Raw genomic sequence first — 21,427 nt, 5'->3', positions numbered from 1 at the left:
TCTGTTGAAGTTTTAAACTTGAGATGAGCAGTAAACATCGCAATTATTTTATTTTCAATTAATGTTAAAAAAAAATCATGAAGGACGCCACACACCTAAACTTAAATTGAAAAAGATGTATGATTTAAATAAACCAAAAGAAGACTTTAGACCACTTTACACACACAGCAGAAAAGAAACGCAAGTATTTTTTCCTGACTGTTATTTTCAGCTTTCAAATAAATAATATGCAACATTTGAATTTAGATGTCGCCCTTGGGTACCAGCATGAAACCAAAACAAACTGCTTGTTGGTGAAGCATCAGCCGTACTATAGGCCTCTGCTCTCCTCCAGCGCAAGCAGCGGATAAAATTGTCCTCAGCTCAAGCTGCAATTGACTTGCGTTGTTGTGTTAGCATGCTAAAGTTAGCTCTTAGCTTCACATTGCACATAAATTGACACAGAATGAGTGTGATCTAAAAACTCTTACATGACATTTAAATAATCAGTGAGTATGTTCTTCTTCTCTCTAGTTCTTGACAACTTTTATACAAAAGGGGAGGAGCCGGCAGTCCCGTCATGTTCCCCAGTCTGAATGGCGTCCAGTCGCTGAAAATATCCCCTCCCAAACTTCCCACCCAGAAAAGTCCAGAGTCAGCCTAAACATGTTAAACATGGAACATAAAGTCCAGTCAGAGGACGGGGTCTCTGCAGACACAGTCACCTCCACACATGCATGGAGGCCCAGAAGTGATGATTGATCAGCTGTACTTCTTTCTAAAGTCTATATTTGACTTTTTTAGGAAAATGCTACTGACTCTATCTTTAAGATTGTTGGTTTTTGTCAAGAAACTTCCCCTGTCTGAGTGTTTTCTTTCCTCTATGGCTAAGTCTTCCCTCCGTAACAAACTCTTACCTGCTGGATTTCTCTGTGTTGTAGTCAGAGGCATGTGGCAAAATAAATCAGAATTTGCATTGCACATTTTTTGCATTTACTACTTTGGGTAATAAATTCACATCCTCCTAAAGGGATCTCGTTTTGATTTATGTCATCTTAGGTTGCTTAAAAAATACGTGCAGAATTTAAGTATCCTCATTTTGTTGACTCACGCTGAAAAATTAGCATGTTTCACCTTCCAAATAGAGATTTTCTCTGCAGGGTACCGGCACAGTGACGAAGTTTAGTAATATTAAACCGCTGTACTTTCACCTTAAATCTGCTTTAATGTGCAGCACAGAATTCAAGCATGCAGATCGTCATGTCGCAGCCTCTTTCACATGTTTCTCCCCCTCACCTTTCCTTTCTTCTTCCTTCTTTCTGTTTTCTCGCCCTCCAGATCTCTGAAGTGCCTCGCTTAACGGAATTCACAAGCTTTTAGCCTCAGAGATGATAATCATTCCTTCTTTTATTCATCATAATTACCCGCTGATTGCAGTAATTTCTGTGCACTCGTAGTGCTCTTTTAGTGCTCTGCCGCTTATGTATTTGTGTTTTGTTCAGTGTGTGTTTGTGGAGGACTGTGAGTCAGTTTGTCTTTTCATAGTCGGTAAATGCGAGAGGGTGCGCTAACGTCGATGTTTGTGAATTAGAGTTTGAAGGAGAAAAGGGGAGGGGGGTTGTCGGTGGGAAGTGGGTGTTTTTGAAAGAGAAGGACAAAAGCAACAGGGGCGTTTTTAATGTTGGCACAGCAGCAGGAGAGCAAGTGAGCAGCAGAGAGCGATAGAAAGCGACAGAGCGGCTGTGAAAAGGAAAAAAACACACACAAAGTGATTTAGAGAGTGTGTCTTAACGGGAGGGTAAAAGGACAAAGTGAAGGAGTCTGATGAAGGACGAACATGAGAGGGAGAAAAGCAAAGGAAAATGACAGGAGAGAGGAAAGAATATCAGGAAAAGAGGTAAAGGAGGAGGAGAAGCAAATAGAAGTATAGGTGGAAGAGGGATGGTGAGAAACTAAGGGAGAGAAAGAAAGGCAGTTGTTGTTTCAGTGTCACTCATGGTCTCCCTCGGGAGCGTTTAGACCTTTAAAAATCTCCCGTCCTCTCCTCCGCGGGCCACTAACAGTCCTATCAACCCCCCTCCTCTCCTCCTCTCCCTCCTGCTTAACTTTATCCCTCGCTCCCTGCCACCTTCCCTCCCTGCTTTAATTTCACATCTCCTTTTTCCTCCCTCTTTTCTCTTCTTCACCGTTTCACTCATCCCTCAAACTTGCCTCCAAATTTTCACTTTTAATCATCTTCTCAGCTGCTGAATCGTCTGAGAGCATTCACCTGGTAATGATATATTTTTTTTTATAACCTCTAACGCCAACTTGGCTTCATTTTCCCACTCCTTCATGTTTCCCTTCCTTTTTCCCTAAAGCCTCCTAAAGATATGTTTACAGCAGCCACACTGTGCAACACAGCTCGTTAAAATGTAAGGTATGCATGCATGTACACTGGGATGAGGTAGCGACTCGTTTGTCATCATTTCGATCACAGTCCGTTCATTCAGGCATGTAGCTGCAGCAGTTTGTAGCCAAACCTCTGTCAGAGGTCTTAGGGGATTATTTTGTGTGTGAAACATTTGTTTAAGACGACCTTAAAAAGTCGGAGGCAGCCTCTCAGTCTGCCATAGGTCTTAAAATGCTCACTTCTCAGAATGGTATTATATGGATGGGTGAGCAGCGGCAGCGGGCTCAGTCCTCAGTTCTCTGCAGCATCATTTCAGAGCTTATTGCAGTGATTACAGTCCGCTGTGTCCTCAACATTTTCTGAATGACTGCTCGCGTTCTTTATGTTCCTGTGAGGGCCACCAGACCGCCAGGAAGTTCAAGAGTTAGAGGAAGAAAAGAAGCAGACTCAACTTTTCTCACACAGCGGCCAATAATGTGCAAACTAGGTTTTTCTCCCAGTGCTGAGGGGGAGCTTGACTAATATGTTGGGGTGCTATTTTGACAGTTTGACATTGAAAAAGAAAAGAAAACTGAACCGGGGCTAGACAGATTCCTGATGAGGCTATAGCGCCACCTAGCCCAGGCGTAGCTCTGTGCTTGACATTAGATTGGGAATCACACGATTAGGACCTCCACCGACCAAACTTTTTGCGCTGGAAACGTTCCCGACCTCCGCCTCAGAGCACTTCTTACCAGCCCTCATTGTTGCTAGGTTACGACAGTTCACTTCTGCTTCTCTTGGTAATGTCTGTTAGTTGTGTTTTAGATAGCTCTGTGTGCTTTAATTCAAGAAAGATTTACCAAGAAAACATGAAAACAGTGTAAAGGAGTCATGTCCTGGAATCAGCCGCAGCTCAACATCTTTGTTGTTCCCTCAAAAAGACGAGTCAGACTTGCATCTCCTCCATTGTTGTTGAGCAAGGATGATGCTTTAAGTCACGTACTGTTTTGATTTGGATTGGTCAGTGAGGTAGAAGTGACATAGAAGAACAAAGCGCTCTTCTGAAAGTTGTTTTCAACTGAGAGCGTTAGGAGCGCAGTGACAAAAAAAACAGCTGTTGCAGAGAGCGTTGAGCGCTCAAAACGCTGAACTACATCGGCTTTGTATTGAAAATGAGCGCTGCTGTCTGTGGACACAGACCTTAAATCACGATATGATCTGATTCCATATGATATGAAACAAAACGGGATATGTAGCCCATGTTAATGATGTCATTATGCGGTGATTCTTCAATAATAGATTTAATGGGAGATAATTAAATAATGATATGTCTTGACATCTAAATTATCTGAAGAATAAAAATGCCTCTAAAAGGCTAACGAGCAGAATTCATGTGGCGTCACTTTCCCGTCTCATCATGTTTCATCCTTGTTTCAGCTTGTTTTTCCCGCAGTCTGAAATTATGTCGCGGTCACCGAGAGGACTCATGTAGTACTGAAGTGGGGAGCTTAAATTTGCAGGGATGAATCAGATTTTTTATTTTATTTAGTGTGATACAATGCTGGCTAATTGGTTTTAGGGTGGCCAATCAGATGGGGAACCAGGCCACCCATGCCACACCCTGGATCCGCCCCTGCCGCCCTCCTCACACACACCCCTCCCCATAAGGAGGCGCACATTAGATGAAAAAAAAACGGACCACTACTTTTGCACTTGCACAACTTTAGCCAGATGTTGCCTCACACTCCAACTGACCATTACTGCCTAAGAATAAAGTCACTGAACAGAAGGAGCCTCTTTTTGTTTCTGCCTCACATTAATGTTCACTGTTATCTCAAATGTCAGTCATCAGGTTTAAACTACGTCTCCACATGCTTTGAATCACTCGATCTGGAAAATGTGACTCCCTAACTTATGATAGGAAATGGATCTTTCTTAACTTGCAGTCCGTAATGACTCGCTAGGTCAATGTCTGCTGCTTGGTTTTATGTCTGCAGGTCTCTCTTTCTCTGCTGTGAGTCTGCATGCTGTAAGTTTGTTGTCATCATTTTATATTTTTATAAGATATTTGAGGAGCTGAAGCTCCATGTAAACTTGAATATGAAGCGTGGAAGTCTAATGATGAATTTTGAATTCGAAGATAATTAACGCGTCTCAATTAATCAGATGTCGACATTTATGTCGACCCCTAGTTTTCTCTCGGCCATGCTTCGGATAGTTTTGTCCTCCCCTCCCCCCAGCTACAAATCTTGAATTTTGCAACAAATCTGCAGATTCATCTCTTCAAGTAGATAACATATCCAAAGACTAACACACAAATCTGTAACGTGGTATAAAACAGGAACATACAGGAAATGACTATTTCACAACTTGCAGACTCTTTGGGGTCAAACTAGTCTCATGAATTACATTTTTCATGTGAGTGATCTGCTCTGCTGTTGCTCCAAAGTTTAATTTCCCTTCCTGTTACATGTGAAACAGTAATGGCTGCCATGAGAGAAAACAAGACTAAGCTTAGATATCTGGACTGTACAAGTAACCTCTTAGTCGAGTTTGTGTGTTTCTGTGATGTGTGTATCTGTGTGTGGGAAACAGCATCTGTGAGTGGGCTCCTTTTCTTTATTTAGTATGAATGTGTGTTGTGTTTTTTTTTTTCTCCATGTTGCGCATCAGGCTGAGATAGTTAAGTGCAGGCCTTGGGCACAGAATGTGTTTTTCTGACGGTTAATACAGCCCACACACTGTTTGATAAGAGAGAGCAATGGAGCGCTTTACACAGGGATTGTTGTTTCAATTTCATCTAAATTGCATGTGTTTCTGCTGCAATTTCTCACCACTTGAGTGTCACTTAGATAATAACATTATGTCTGTGCAGATTTGGGCTGTTTTCACTGCATGCTGACGGAGAGCGAACAGATCGAGCAGGGGCAGAAGTGGAGGTCTGAGTGTGTGTGTGTGTGTGTGTGTGTGTGTGTGTGTGTGTGTGTGTGTGTGTGTGTGTGTGTGTGTGTGTGTGTGTGTGTGTGTGTGTGTGTGTGTGTGTGTGTGTGTGTGTGTGTGTGTGTGTGTGTGTGTGTGTGTGTGCGCACAAGAAAACTCCCTCCCACTCATCTTTTATTCTGTTCTAAAAAAAAAAAGCTAAAGCAACAGTGTGCAGCTCAGGGTATTGATTTAACTGTATAAATGTTTGATAAATCATATAAATATTGTACAGCTGCAGCAGGAGCCTGCATAGACTCACCCACAAGGAAGTGGAGCTGCATGCTGCATGAAGATGAGAGCTAATGGGTGGAGTTGATCGGAGAGACGAGATCTCCGAGGTTTGTGAAGATGAAGACGAGGACGAGTGGCAGGCAGGCAGGCAGAACGTTTGAGTGGTTGTTTTGACTCAAAGCTAATACGACCTGCACTCTGGACACTTTAAATGTTGTTGCATTAACAAACATGTGATCACAGCGGCAACTTTTGGACATTTGTTTTTTTGGCTTCCTGTTTTCATTTAACTGCAGCTCAAGTCGAAACGTCGGTCATATTTTGCTTCCATCTGGACGTGGAACAAACTTCAGGCTAGTTTTTTAAAAGGCTGGCAACATTAATTAACTGCTGGCGTGAAAATAATCACAAGGGAACCTAACTGAGACATCACTCCTCTGAACGACCATATGACCACGATGACAATTTTCTAGCATTTATTTTAACATTTTTCTCACCTACCCAGGCTTCTCTGACAACAATGCAGCAGCCAGTATGTCCTCCTTCTAAGTTTATATTCTGGTTCTGAATGCTCTGGATTTGTTTGTTCTATAAGTAGGCGGGTTTGGACACCCCGCGGTTTGCCAGGCTAACGACAAAACCAACAGGTGTAGCAGCGGGCAAGAGAAGTGGTTCAGATAGAAGTGATTGTACCCGACCTAAAAAGCCTCTGCATGTTTCTAATAAGCTCCACGAGCAGAAACGTGCTCAAACTAGGATCAATATTGGAGATGCTTTTGAAAAATGGAGAGAGGTTAGAACACAGAAAGGTTTACAGAGCGATGCAGAGCTGGATAAACACTGAAGCTTCAGTGTCCACAACATGGCAACCTGTGTGAGCATCCACTCTAGAGAGGAGGAGGGGGGGGAGACAGCTCTCTACAATGTTTTGAATTTAGACTGCAGTACCCATTTTAAACACTAGGTGTCAGAGTTACATATTGCTCCTTTAAGGGCTTCCTGGTTGTGAGAAAAATGACAAAAGTAGAAAACCAGCTGTGTTCTGACACTAAAAAAATATGCGTCCCTTCTCATTTACTAACATGTCTTTTCCAGCAGATACAGTTAGCCAGTTATTCAGATTGCTCGAGTCTCCTCTCAGGGTGTTAATCAGCTTTAATTCAACCTGACACACAAACACAGGTGTTAGAAAAAGCACATATTGTTGTGATGTGCAGTTTAACACCTCTGGTTAGCCTGCAGTGATAAGAACAGATGTGTTAGTGGAGGATTGTTGCTGATGCTCTGTGCCTGCTCATGGATGTAATGAGTGAGGGAGGTGTGAGTGTATTCTCAGAGAGAGCGAGGGCGAGAGAGAGAGAGAGAGAGAGAGAGAGTGTATAATTCACACCTTTTTTGCATCTACCTGCGCATGATCTCACTCCTTTTTCTGCTCTTCTCTTCTTGGGTGCATCCTACTTTTCATGCCAGTTTTCTGACCAAACAGGTTCTCGTTTCCTGCAACAGACCCCGCCCTCCTCGTCCTCCTCCTCCTCCTCCTCGTCCTCTTCCTCCTCCCTCGTGTGATATTTCTGCATGCAGCACGAGCACTCATTGTTTATTGAAAAGGCAGTTTGTTATCGACTCCGAACATCAATGGCAAACGTCAGCGGTGTAAACTTTGATAACACCCCGGAACACATCAAATAAGCTTTGGACACACACCCAAGGAGGGAGGAAGGGGCTGCTTCATGCACATGCTATGTGTGCATGTGTGTGTGTGTGTGTGCATTTCCAGCTGCGAGGAAAGGCAGACATTATTCTCTTTCTGTCTCTCTCTTCCCTCCATCTGTCTGTTCATGCCGTCATTGTGCATTCCTGCTGTTTCCTCTCCCCAACTTTGCAGCATCATCCCTATTTTCCTTAAACCCCTCCCTCCTTCCTTCCTTCCTTCTTTCCTTGCCTCCTTTTCTCTCCTACCTTCTCTCTCCTTTCATCCCGCCTCCTCATCTCTTCCCCATCCGACCTCTCTTTTTCTTTATTCCCCCTCCTTCCGTCCTTCCTCGCTGTGTGTTTGTGATCATACATAATCAAGACCTGTTCCCTCTCCTGTCGGTGACTACTGTGGCAGACTCCATAACTAAACTCACACACTTTCCCTCACACACACACACACACACACACACGCTCGCATAAACTTACCGGTCCTATCCGGGTGGATTTGAACAGACATGAATATGCAAAGCCGACCTTACTGAGCCTCCCTGAACAAATCTGCATGTTCACCCCACCCGTCCATCCATCCATCCATCTCTCTATCTGTCCGTCTATCTGGACCTATCTATCATCATCGACTCATTTCTTGAAAGCTGTGTATGGTGGAGCTGAATGCCACCTGCTGGTGAGGAGGAAGAATTGCATGCAGTTTGAACGTGACCTGAGACCCAATCTGACACACTCAGTCATGACATTGCTTATTTCCTCTCATCGCGTGTAGTATCTGCCTTTTAAAGGCTGGATGTCGTTCTACAGTAAAGTACTTAATTTGACATCTTTTTTCCTGCTTTATTCAATACATTCATGTGTTGAAAGGAGGTATTCAGTCTCATTAAATACAACATTTTCTCCTCATCTCACAAATAGTTTTTACAGGAATGCATTTTAAATTGACCATCTCTACCAAAATACACGGAGCTGGACTTCCTGACATGACAGTACAGAATTTGTTGGTTGCAGCTGCAGGGGTCGTGGGTCAATCACATCAAACTTAATCACATACGACTTGTGTTGAGCCAAACTACGGACGCCGTTTAGCAGACATGCATCCATACATTTTATTTTACGTTAGTAAATTGGGTTGTTTTCTTGAGATCTCGACTTTTCTTGTGATCACTGGAAAACCAGCGTTACAGAGTCAAAGAAGTCCCAAGAAAACGACTAAAATTCACTCTTTATTGCTTGGAAAACAGAGTCAAATGTATGCATGCACGACCTCTTACACGTGTAGTCTGTCCGCACCGTGTTCTGTCAGCACCGCCTTTTTTCTCCGTCCTACGTCACGCCCTGCTCCACCGGGTTTGTTCCTGGAGCGTGAGTGCAGCGGAGCTCAGCAATGAGCAGCTGTACTTTAGACACAGTGTTGAGAAAGTGACAGGATATATACGATCGGTCGTCTGTATATTGTGTTTGTTTTGAAACTGAACGGATGCTCTGTGCATTATCTTGTCTCATTCCAGTCGGGGTCGATCTGTTTTGTTCAGCTTGACGAGTTCTTGCAGCGGGCTTGAAAATAGACAGATTGCGGTGCATGCTGTGGAAAAGGTGCATTGACTAGAGTGGCCTTGATTGTCATTCACTAAGAAACACGTGGGGTTAAAACGATCCATTGTGGAGTCTGACCTCGGCATCTGTGGAGTCTGACCTATGGGGATGTGTTCTGATGGGAAAGTGACGTCAGCAGAAAACTTCTTAAGTCGTTCTTTGGCAAAGGGTTCAAATGTTTCTGGCTTTTGCTTCTTTAATTTACAGATTTTCTGCTTTTTGTTCTCATATGATGAAGCAACAAATCAGTAAAATAATCTTTAGTTTCACTTGAACCTGACAACACACACACCACGCTGTTACACGTTTGTGTCTGTGATGTTTCCTTTGTAAAGACGATCTCATTGCGCAGTTGGGACCGTGTAATTGTTTTGTTTTTGCATCATTTTTCGGCATCCAGATGTTTCATCTTCTGTTCCCTCTAGGCGAAATGGTTCTCTGGCTTGAGAACTGGCAGTAAAGGATGAGGATGGTATTGCTTTGCGGCAGATGGGAAAAACATTCTTTGTAACGGCGAGAGAGTAAAAAAAACGTGTTCCCGGTTGATGGGAACGTGTTTTTAAACATATGGAATTGCATTTTAATGCGTTTCAAGAGCTCCATTTCAAGTACAGTGCATTTTTACCAGCACAAATCGTCTCCTCTTCGGCGAGTGCGCACACAAACATCAGCTGTATGTATGCAGTGAAGCTAAATGAGGGGAAATCATAGATGTAATTATCCTTTTATCATCTCTGTATCGCATCCATTGAGTGCTTTTACCTCAGTGGTGGCAATGAAATACAATTATATGATAAAAAAAGAGCAAAGACGGTGTGAAAATTACACAACCCTCCCTTTGTTGTTGGCACCGAGATCCCTGTGAGGAACCATCCGCGGTGAGCAGCCGCTGTCAGCCTGCTGTTTGGTTTTTATCTGATACAGTCGTAAGAGGCTTTTACAGTCAATTAAGATGCCTCATCGTCCTCTGGAAGAAATAACCAGGCTCTTAATTGAGAGGAGACGTCGAGGTCGGAGTGAGAAAGAAGATTGATGGTGTTCATGAGCGTTGGTGTACAGCAGAGAGCTTAGAGCTGCTTTCATTCTCCGACCTCAGATTGAATTCTTCACGCCCGTGCTTTAATGCTGCGCTATAAAATCAGATTCAGAGCTGATATTGAAAAGGAACTTGACTTTTGATTGCTTGCTTTCCACACTAACATTCCTCTGGAGGTTTTTTAAAGACCGTGTATATTACTCATGTTCCATTCAAGGACCGGCTCAGAGGTGATGGGGGGCGCTGCTCTTGTGGCGACCCGGCAGCAGAAGTTGTGTGTTTGGCGTCTGAACTGTTTGAGTTGTTTTTCACTGGAGCTGTGGATTCTCAGTGCGTCTGTATTTTCTGATGGTGTCTTCTGTTTTCAACCTGTTGTGTCTCGATGCTGCTGCAGACTTCATTTCCTCCGGGATGATAATAAAGTCGAAGTCGAAACCTTCAATTATAGCCGCTTAAGCGGTGACCTTGTGTTTCTAAGTACAATGGCGTAGATAATCCGATAGCTGCAGGATGCTGCAGTAATTGTAGGGCGCTGAAGTCATGAAAGCAACATTATAAATAAGGCTGCCAAAGCAATACCAGATTGGTAATGTGAATCCTGAACGATAAAAACACATTTTGGACACTACTCGCTCACTCGCCGACCAAAGACAGTGATGTCATCGCTGTCGCACAACTACAGCGTACAGCTTAACTCTGTCTGAGGCTCAACTATGACAGTAAATAACAGCATGAATTTCATTTTAACAAAACAAAACAAAACAAAATATTAAATAATTTATAAATGATTCAACATATTTTTGCAACAAAAGTCTGGTTTCTTGTCTGTCATCATCATCAGGACAAACTAACATTACTTTGAGGTGCTGGTGGCCTAGTGGTTAGTGCACACTCTCTGATATCTGACTCTATCCTGTCCTGTCTGTACATTAAAGGTCAATTAAAAAAGGCCACAAATATGAACTTCCTTGTGTTTCTGTGTTCATCCCGGTCGTGCTTCTCTGATAGCAGTCGAGTCAAACGCCACTCTTCACTCGTTAAAAAGGTTTGAAACCTCAATGCATGATAGTTTATTCGGCTTGGATGGACAGGTGGAAAGGTGCTTTTATGTTTTTTCTTTGAGCTTTGCGGCCATCTTTGTTTCTCATGATTTCTCCTTTGATGGACCAGTAAGTGATGGATCAGCTTTCCTGTTTGTCTGATGTTTGTTTTTCATATTTCTGTTAATACCAGAGACACATGAAACAGAGTGAAACAAGCGCTCGAAAATTAAAGGGTTTGGCTTTAATATTTTCTTCTTCTCTCTGTTTTTTTTTTCGATGTGTCTTTCTCCCATTAAAGAAAAGGAGAGGATAATCACTCCCGGCCCGTCGACAGGCGCAGTTATCGGCGGTATCCTCGGCGCCCTCGCCTTCATCTGCATCATCGGCGGAATCATCTTCTTCATCCGCAAGCGCCAGGAGGACGGAGAGTAAGTCTTTATTAACAATCCTGCATGTAATACATTGTTTTATTTAACCTCCTGAGAGGAATTAATCTCCCCCAGCGGATCTGAGGCTCGTTAAACCTTATTACATGTCACAAAGGGGGGAACCAGCAGAGTTAGCTCGGCCACAAATCTCCACCTGAAGTTTATAGCTCGGAGCCGCTGGAGATTTTACTCCCAAAATACTTGTTCCTCTGGCCTCCCATTCACCCCGTACACCTGTTCCCCTGTAGCTGTAAAAAAGAATAAATCCTCTCTTTCTTATCAAACCGTGGCGTGCACTAAAAACAGCAGGGAGCACAATCAATTCATAAAAATACATTCACTGTTTCTCGTGTAGCACTGTGAGTCAAATAGGTCAATTAGACTCCACTTTCTCAGAAGAGCAGCCACTTTGCAGGTATGCTTTATGAAGTACAATAAACCCAAGATGGTAATTGGTTCAGGGTCAAAGCGTAAATATATTCAACACAAGGCAGTAGGATGATTCAGAAGCCATTTCACATTTTGACAATTACACAGAAATAACAAAGATAACTCTAAAGCCTCAAACATGTGATTCATTCGCAGCACTAGTCTCTGTGTTTGCTCTCTCAGCTAACGTCGTAGCGCTCTCATGCAGGTGCAGCGAGCTGCAGGAAGTACAGTCGGCGGTTTTAAAAGTTATATCACGAGCGTCGAGGCAAAACTCTGAGGCTGCCATTAGCTCTTCAGATTTTTATTACAACCCTGTCATTCGTCCCACAGACACTAAAATGTTAGCTTAATGTCCTCCTATGAATGACAGATGTAGCAATTATCCACATTAGCTAGCCCTATAATAAAAGCATTAAATTCCAATCTTGAAATGCGTTCTACCATTAGTGTGAAATACCTACTTATTAGAATATATTTTTTTTTATATCCAGACATGCTCCCAAACTTCAAAAGTACCTAAGTCACAGATAATTTTCAAAGAACTCAGCAGCTCAAACCTCAAATTAGTGTTTTTTTTTTTTTTTTAATTGTACAGCCCAAAAGTTTGCTCCTGTTGGGAAGGCAGCTAAAGAGCAACACATGTCTCACAGTCATGTTGGGGTACTCTAGATCGATGTTGGTCTCAAGACCACTTTTTGAAGGTCTCGGTCTCAGACTGGGCAGACACCAGATTTTAAAGACCGGTCAAGACTACCACTGAAAGATTATTTTTCCGCGTCATTACTGTGATTAGAAAGAAGATGTCCCTTTCTAAAGAACAATAACTTCAATTCATTTAACCGCAACCTCCCCGGTGTTACAGTCTAAAGAAGTGACACACGCCCTGTTTAAACGAGACTCAAGTCTGCTGTGCAGTTTTTTTTTATATTTAGCTGATAATCCACCAGAGGAACATCAGGCTTCATTTTAGCTGCACTGTAGCATGAGCCCAGGTGTCCGTTTCTCTACTGAGTCCGAATCATAGCATGAATATACATGATAAAATATTCAACGTGTTAATGTCGCTATATTAATCACATCAGTAACGTGTTGTTTATTGATGTAGCAACAAGCAGCTAGAGGTCTGCAAAAAGCACTTTTCCCCAAGGGATCAATAAAGCTTATCGTATTGTATCATAGCGTAGCATATGGTATCGTATTGTATCAAAATGTAGCGTAGCATATCATATCCTATCATGTCGTATAGTATTGTATCATACCATAGCGTATTGTAGCGTAGTCAATCATCGCATAGCGTGGCATACAAAGTGTAGCTTAGTTTAGCGTATCGTATTGTAGCGCAGCTAATGTACCGTAGCATATTTTATCGTATTGTAGCATAGCATAGCCTATCATAGCATAGCCTATCATAGCATAGCGTAGCATATCATAGCATATCGTATCGTATGGTAGCATATCTTATTGTTGAAATTGACAGACCTGATAATAATATAAATCAGTCGTGTATTTCCTTAGCGGATAAAGAGGCTTTAATGAATCTCAGAGCTGTCATGAAGTCAAATATTTAACGTGTTGTAAATACAAGGTCTTCAGTTCAACTGGTGGCTTTTCAGTGATTGTATTCGAGGGCACTTTAAAGTGTTTCACTTCTGGATTCTTAATACAGACTCTCAGCGAGAATAAATACAAATCAATAGAACGAGTACTGCGTCTGACTCTGAGTGCAAAAACCTTTAATTAGAATCAGACTCAGAGACAAGTTTGATGTCAAGTAGGTTTTCAAACACAAGGAGATGTCTTTTTATTGTAGAGGTTAAGTAGCTGGTGAAAAAGCCACATTCCTCTGAAGGACGCGTCTACTCTTCAGGCAGGTTTCCATCCGACCTGAAGTCAGGTCCGGCCAATCACAGCTGGTTATTTGATATGAGGAGTTTAAGCTCACTTGAGGCTTTTTCATAAACAACCACAACGGCTGCTGCTGATGAGGATGGTTTTAATCCACTGTTGCATCAGAATTAAACAAACTGGACATTAAGTAAGAGTTTTTTATTAACATTGGGAGTCGGCATGCCAAACATCCCAAATGTGTTGATGCTTATAAAGTTTGTGGGAGTTTTTGTGCGCACCAGATGATAATACAGCGAGCTAAAATGATCTTAAAGGCGACAGGCTCATTTGGATTTACATAACCGGAGGGTCGGGTGTTTGATCCCCAGCTCGTGCAGCCACATGCCAGATGTGTCCTTGGGCAAGACACTTAACCCCCCAAGTTGATTAAAAAACATTTTAACAGATTCTGAACCCAATTAAGACTCAGTGGGTTGTCTTCACAGCATATTATTTTGAGCCTTTCAATCGTGGCAACCAAACTGTGTCCTTTATTTAACACAAAGAAATCTGAAGTCTTAATGAACGACGATCAATTCTGCATTGTCTCTGTCCTCTTGTCCAATCAGGGGCCCTCCCAAGCACAAGCCCCCTCCCCCTGTGAAGGCCGGCAGCTCAACAGAGATGGTGAGTGGTCCACATGGCTTAGAATCAATCTTTATTGTCACAGCGTTTACATTCTGCACACACACACACAGTCCATTTGGGCAGTCATAATGGGGCTAATGGCTATTGATTGGAGATCTGAGTTGGCTTATGTGTAGAAATAATTAGCTTGGTTTGTAAAGAGCTCCATTAGAGTACTGCTCCCTCCTCCTCCTCCTCCTCCTCCTCCTCCTCCTCTTCCCCTCTCAGCTCATTTTTACTCCATCAGTCTGTTGCATTTTGTTGGGCTTGAACAACATTATGTGATGTGACTAAAAGTGGGTAATTATGTTGATTCGATGTTTTAAGCATGTCTTAATGCTTGTTATAAAACGGGGGGCGGTTCACAGAGTTTAACAGTGAGAGTTCATCACATCTCTTAATGTCATCTGCACAACATGACTTATAAAAGGCAAATTCCTCACAGAGCCTTTTTTTCCGTCTTTTACTCACATGTCTGAGGGCAAGTTTAAGTCAAGTCCAGAGTCCTAATAAGCAACCTGCAGGTCGACAGCAAGTCCTTCAGTCGAGTCAAGTCGACTTTATTCATACCTCAAGCGTCGACTCAATGTGCTTCAGACTGAAAAATAACAAACGGCTCCGCTGCTTCAGGCGAGGGGTCGCGCTGGAGCACTCAACTCGCCGCTTGATGGACGTATACCCACTGAAAAGTGGGCTTGTTCTGAATTTCTCCTGGACCTCTCCACCCGCTCTTGATAGCCAAGTTTTCCGCTGTATATTACTCAATTGGTGAAGTAGCCTCAATGAATGCACCTGATTGTATAAACGCGCAAGTGGTCCACGCGGCCCCTGGGCTCATTTGCATAGAATAGAGTTCTGGTCTATTCTTGTCTGGTGAGCGTGCCGTAGCCCCTCTCGAAACTTCGCCACAACGATCCCAAAATGCACTGCCTCTCCAGCTCTCCATAGGAAATTAATAGAAAACGTTGAGACACTACCAGTAGAGCTGTTGGGTAATACTTTCAGCTCAGCTGGGATGTGAGTGAAAGGTTTGCTATGTCGGAAATTAAGCACATTTTTGGGATAAAGGAAAAAAAGCCTTTAAAGAAATGTTCACTGAATTGCCATGCAGCTCTAAAGAGATGTAAAAGGACTCATTATGTCTGTATCCAGGTTAGACTGGAGTCTACAGCTCAGTTATCTCATTAGCAAACATGTTTGTATTTGTGCTGTGAAGCTCTCCTCTACCCGCCTGTATTCATGTTGTATTGTCTCCGTGCTCTCCTCTCTCTCTCTTCCCTGTGTTGGTGCGGTTTGTGCGTGTGAAGCTGAACAAGCCATCAGAGCCTCCCACAGCCACAGAGACGGCCCCGCTCAGCCCAGGAGAGGTTTACTACGAGCCCACAGGGGGAGAGCCTGTCACGGTAACTAACACGCACGCTTTTTCTATTCCATCCTCACAGACACATGAGCTGCGTTCAGGCGCAGCGGGGACATATATCTGTTTGGACAGGTTCACTCTGGGTTATAGGGACATCATGGTGTGTATGCTTTGTACCAATCGATCAAATAATATAATAATAAGATGTACATGCACTAAAACTGCCACAAAATGTATTTATGTGTCAAGTCTTTGCCTCTCGTCTTGATCTATTTAAAATAATCCCGCACGGGGAGTCTGACGGTTTGTAGCATATATTATTTAAGAAATGTGATTTATCTTCTCTATAAATCTGTGTGAAATCTGCAGAACCTGGATGACGAGTCCACCGGCGCCCTGAACGGCGGAGCTCCCCCGGTCCTGGACGACTCAGCCAAATACGACAACGTCAACGAACTCAAAGACCGCGCCGACGACGGTCACCACGACTCGTCCAATCACGACACACCGGCTGCCAGCATCGCTCGCGGCGAGAGTTTTGTATCTTCCGCCATGTATGTGTAGCTGTGCAATGACGGCGCATCACCAAGGTGTTATCAGCACGCCCCAGGTCACCTAAGTTTGCATGGAAAAGCTACGGCGAGCACACGTGTTCCCACATTAAAGACCTTTTGTTTTTTACTTTATATTTTTTTTATTTTAATCCACGTATCATAGGGTTCTGCTTCTGGGTTTATTTTTATTTTAAAAGCACATTTAATGGGTGTTATGGGTTAAACTAGTTTTAAATCTATCTATTAAAAACAGGTTCTTTGTCATGTTTTTTTAATTTCTGATGACGCGACATTGTTGCTTCTGAGGAATAAGAACTCTTGCAAGTGACATGCAGAGTTTAAATCATCGTTTTATTGCAAATATCTGGAAAATAAGCAAAGACGATGCTAAATGAAATTCACAAAAATCAATGTTTTAAAGCAGTTTAAGATGCAAAAAAAAAAAAACAGGAGTTCATGACATCTGATGAGCCAAATGAGATCATATACTGGTGCATATGATGAGGCGGGCTTTTGCAGTATGTTCATTACATGGTTGAGAGGAGTCACAATAGGCTGGAACACAACCTAAAGCTAATTAACACAGCACTCGGCCTGTGTGGCGCTCGCAAATCCAAACCTCAATGTGAAGCTGCCAGTCCTGGGATCATCTGTTCACAGGTGTGGAACATGATTTGAAAATTTCTTTTTAGCTGCTCTCCAAGTTAAGGATAAAACATCGGCCTCTTCTTTGCAGCATTTTACGACAGAGAAGTTGTAAAAAGTGTTTTAAAAAATACCATCTTTCAAAGTTCCTCCACAGTGGGTTGGATTTTTGAATTTCATACCGCTGAATTCAGTCCCAGGAAGTCCAAAGCTCGGTCATCTGGCTCTCCTGGCAGCTTCACTTAATCACTGGAGATGTTTGAAAGTATTTCAGTTATTTATCGACTCCAGCCTTTCCCACTCTCGCCCAGGCGACGGTCCAAAACGGAAACATTCCACTTTATTATGTTGTCAAAGGGGGCTCATCTGTCCCTGGACCGCAGCTTCTGTCGGAGCGCCGGGCTGCTCATTAGCGCTAATGAAGGGGGGAAGTGACATCGCTTTTGAAGCTCTGTAACCTGGCAACGTTATATCATTTACAGTCCGTGATTCATATTTGCTGTTGATAATTGCACGAGGTGGTGAGGCTGTAAAAATGGGGGAGATGAAAGTGGGTTTACAGCACAGAAGACACACATATACACACACACACACACACACACACACACACACCACAGGTTGCTCACACAAGAACAAAAACAGCGATGTTTGTATTCAGTCGTCTGAAATATCACACTAATAACGTCTTAAAAAAGCACGGAGAGGAATGTGTACAAATGTTCAGCATGTATTAGAAGATACTGCCATTACACACTCTGATATATGCAGAACATGGGAAATTATCCGGGGAAAAACATTTTGCATTTTAGCCGATTTGAAAGCATAAAAAAAAAAAAAAAGGTTTGGCTGAATCAGAAGTTGGTCTTCACAGATGTCAGATGGTACCAAATGATAAACAAACACATGTAAATAGTATTGATAATATTGATGAATAATATATTGTTGGTGCAACGTGTACACATAAAAAAAACAGTGTCGGTGTTATCAGTGCCTCTGTACAGGGGATGGAAGTTTGTTAAGTGTCAAACTGAGCGATTTAAAAAAACATGTATATGACTATTTTACTTTTCACGGGTACTTGAGGTCGTCACTTGATACTGAAGTGTTTTATTTGAATATATATGACAAACATGAAATGGTGTGGATTTTACTCCTTGTTCATATTACTCTGCATGGCATGATCGGTGGCTTGTTGAAACACTTTCCCAAGGCTGTTTGCGGAATAATCTCTTTCATTTCCGAAACAAAAAAAAAACATTTTTGAATGTCAAAAAGAGAAATGTTTTCTATCTCCGTCTCGATGCATCTGTCACCATCACACACACCACGGGCACAAGTCCAATTTAAGTTGAGAGAGTGTTTTTTGTTTTCATGTAACGGCACGGAGGGCGGCCTGTTTTTTTTTTGTGTCTTTAGTCTGCATGGAGATGTCTTTCTCTCTGTCATAAGCAAACACACACAGCGATGCAGTCTTTCCTCCTGTCTAATCCTGAGCTGTAGTTTCAGACCTCTGGGGACACAAAGTCTCCCAAACCGCCCGATTCTCCGAGCGTGCCAGATAAAATAACACAAAAACACATAAAGTCAGGTGGTGTAAAAACATGTTTTCAAGTTTGTAAAGCTGCCATAAAGAGACATAGAGAGACAAAAATATAGAGAGATAAACCACCTTGATGCAGAGATGAAATCATTTTGTAGGATTTGCAAAATTAGGACAAAAATAATTTGCATCACAGCTTCCAAATTCTGCGAGGTCGGCACCAAATGCAATATTTTGACAATCATCTGTTCTTATTTAACCATCATGAGCTTTGGTGGAGAGGGGTTCTTTGTAATGTTGCGTTTATATATTTATCGTTTTAGTGTAGAATTTCTTCTTTTTCTGAATGACAGCAGGAAGATATCCAGACATATGACCACATTTAAAAACAAAGACTTAAACAGAATTACTGACATGCTATATCAAGTAGTTTGTTTATTTGCAATCTAAAGCTGCATTTCCACCAAAAGTACCGGGAACTTTTAGACCAAGTAGCATCTTTTCAAGAAAGTTCCCATTGCTGTCTGTGTTTCCACCAACATCTTAAGACGCGTGAAAACTAGGCAAAAAAGTTTACTGAATGCTGCGAGAACTCAACCAGTTACAAACACTGAGAGCTTTAAATCCTGTCCCACAGGCCCTGGACTAAAAGAGAGTACTATCCGCAAGCAGGAGCTTTTGGGGGGCATAAGAAAGGCTCAGGGTAAATAGTTCCCCCTGAAAAAACACACTAAGTTTTTAAAACATACCTTGTTCTGAGGGAAAGTTCCTGCTATGGAAAGTTGCAATCTGAAGCAGCATTGCCATCAAAGTTGCCCCAAAACTTTAAGTACCAGGTGAAAAGGTTCTTCTGTTCTCAATCCGCTGACTTGTTAAATTTGTCTTAATGCGATGAGTGTTTTACCAATCAGAAAAGCTTTAAGTACCACCCCAAAAGTCCCTGTGCTTTCAGACAGTACTGGGACTTTCCCAGAATAAAGACCCGGGGACTTAAGTTCCTCAGGGAGCTTCTGGTACTTCAGGAATTCCCGAGCAGTTAGTGAAGTTCTTGTCCTGGAAACGTTGCTTATGTCGTCCACCTAAAAATTCATCTACAGGTTGTATTTAGGAGAAATGCAGGACACCTGACAGGAGGAGATTTGATGATAAACAAACGTTTATTTTCCGTCTACTTCAATGTCTAGAATGTTTTATTTTGATTAAAGGGAATGTCTGCATGCTGCATGGACTAAAGAGATAAAAGCTGATCCCTTTAGACTGACTGCCACGACAGGAGTTCGGCTTTTAGCTCGCTCATGAGGTGCAGTGTCAGACGATCACGTAGGATGTATTTAATGGCCCTGCCACAGAACAAAAAGGGGAATTAAAAGTGATGGTTTTGCTCTTTTGTCTGTAAATTAATTTCTCAAAATGAATGAATATTTAGTTTTCTGAGGATAAATGTGTTTTAATGTGTTTGCCAGTGGGCCTGCTGTTGATAAATGGAGCAAAAGGGAAAAAGACAATCATTGGGAGCCATTATATTCCAGACTAATGACTCAGCAAGCCTTCACTATTGAGTTACCGCTCCGCCGTCTCATTTGGGGGATCGCTCCGTTTTACCCAGGGCCTTACGTTTAATAGAGTTGCTTCATTCTTAGGTATCTAGAATTAAAATCTTGACACCGCCGGGGGAATACAGTCGTGATGCCGCCTCCTAAAGCGGAAATTGCAAAGAAATATTTACCCGGATGAGTTTACAGGCTTTATTTGAGCGCAAGCATGAGTCAGCAGTTCTAAAGGAGGAGGATGAACGGAGAATTACGACGATTTCAGACGGATTGGCCGTTAGATCTCGACTCTGACTTTGTCCCTTTTTGCGTTCTCGCTCGTGAATTTGACGCCAGAAACGCAAGCTGTGAATGTCGGCGATAACGCTCTTTGGGTCTGAATCCACTCTTCTCCCTCGTTGGCCCTCACTTGCCCCCTCACCCCCACCCCCCCCTCTCTCTCTCTCTCTCTCTCTACTCTCTCTCTCTCATTCATCCATTGTCATCACAGCTTTTCATCACGGAGCCAGACGTGCCTTCTTTATGTTATTTTTAGCTTTTCAATTCTAGCACTTCTCGTCTGACAGCAGGACGGATGATAAAAGGGGGGAAACACACACAAACACACACGGTGAGATGAGTCTGACATTGACGACGGCAAACCCACACTGGAGATGTGATCATACTTTTTTGAGTGCTTATTGATTTTCTTTCATTTATCTTCTGTATCACGGGTCGGTTATGATTTTGTATGCTTTTTGGGAAACCTGTTGTACATGTTTTACAGATCATTGTCTTGTCAAATAAATTGTAAACCAAACGGAGACGAGGTCTTGGTGGTTTTTACTCTCTGACAGCTTCTCAGGAAGACCCTGAAACTAAAGAGACAGCAGAGCGCCGCAATCCAGACCAGGTAAGTCTTTAACGTTTCATCAGTTATTAAAGGATTCGCTCCAGAGGGGAGATCTATTTCTCATTTTTATTAAGTCTAAACAGCACTGAGTCCACAAGTTAATTATCCCAGTATCATTGGATGACAGGATAATCAAACAAGTATGAAGCAAAAGCGAAAGGCTTTTTATTTCTTATTGCATTTGGCATCCTTCAGAGATCAGGAGTGCTATTCCAGCATGAATAGATGGATTCTTGACAACTCTATCGACTCGTTGTAGCTCATAGTGTCAGATCTGGGAGCAGCTTTATTGATCAGCTCGTCACTCCATACTTCAATCACTCGTCAGCTGTGAATCCTCCCCTGGCAGTCATAACAGTGTCCTCGTGGTCTAAAAACCAAGTCGGATCAAACTTACGACACTAGTCTTTGTCTGGATAATTAAACATAAAGGAGACGACAAAATGTGTACTCTCTTGTGATTGGTTGAATCACTATCTTGAGGTATCAGTCTCTGATTAATTCGAGAAAAATTAATCCACAAACTACAGTTCTCTCAAGATAATGAAATAATCAGCTCATGGTCTG

General features: G+C 42.5%; 1 protein-coding gene across 1 annotated transcript in view; it reads left to right on the top strand.

Annotated features, from left to right (window-relative positions):
* Positions 1–20,771, top strand: part of pvrl2l (PVR cell adhesion molecule related 2 like) — a 303,185-nt gene extending 282,414 nt beyond the window's left edge. The window contains exons 7-10 of the mRNA XM_065948342.1: positions 11,244–11,373; positions 14,262–14,319; positions 15,627–15,722; positions 16,049–20,771. Coding sequence (XP_065804414.1) covers positions 11,244–11,373; positions 14,262–14,319; positions 15,627–15,722; positions 16,049–16,243 — 479 coding nt within the window. The 3' untranslated portion in view covers positions 16,244–20,771. The remainder of the gene's footprint in view (positions 1–11,243; positions 11,374–14,261; positions 14,320–15,626; positions 15,723–16,048) is intronic.
* The last annotated feature ends 656 nt before the right edge of the window (positions 20,772–21,427 follow it).

This window comes from Labrus bergylta, chromosome 19, assembly GCF_963930695.1.
Source record: "Labrus bergylta chromosome 19, fLabBer1.1, whole genome shotgun sequence".
NCBI classification, from domain to species: domain Eukaryota; kingdom Metazoa; phylum Chordata; class Actinopteri; order Labriformes; family Labridae; genus Labrus; species Labrus bergylta.
The sequence above is the reverse complement of the archived record's forward strand: the minus strand, read 5'-3'. Positions and strand labels throughout refer to the sequence as shown.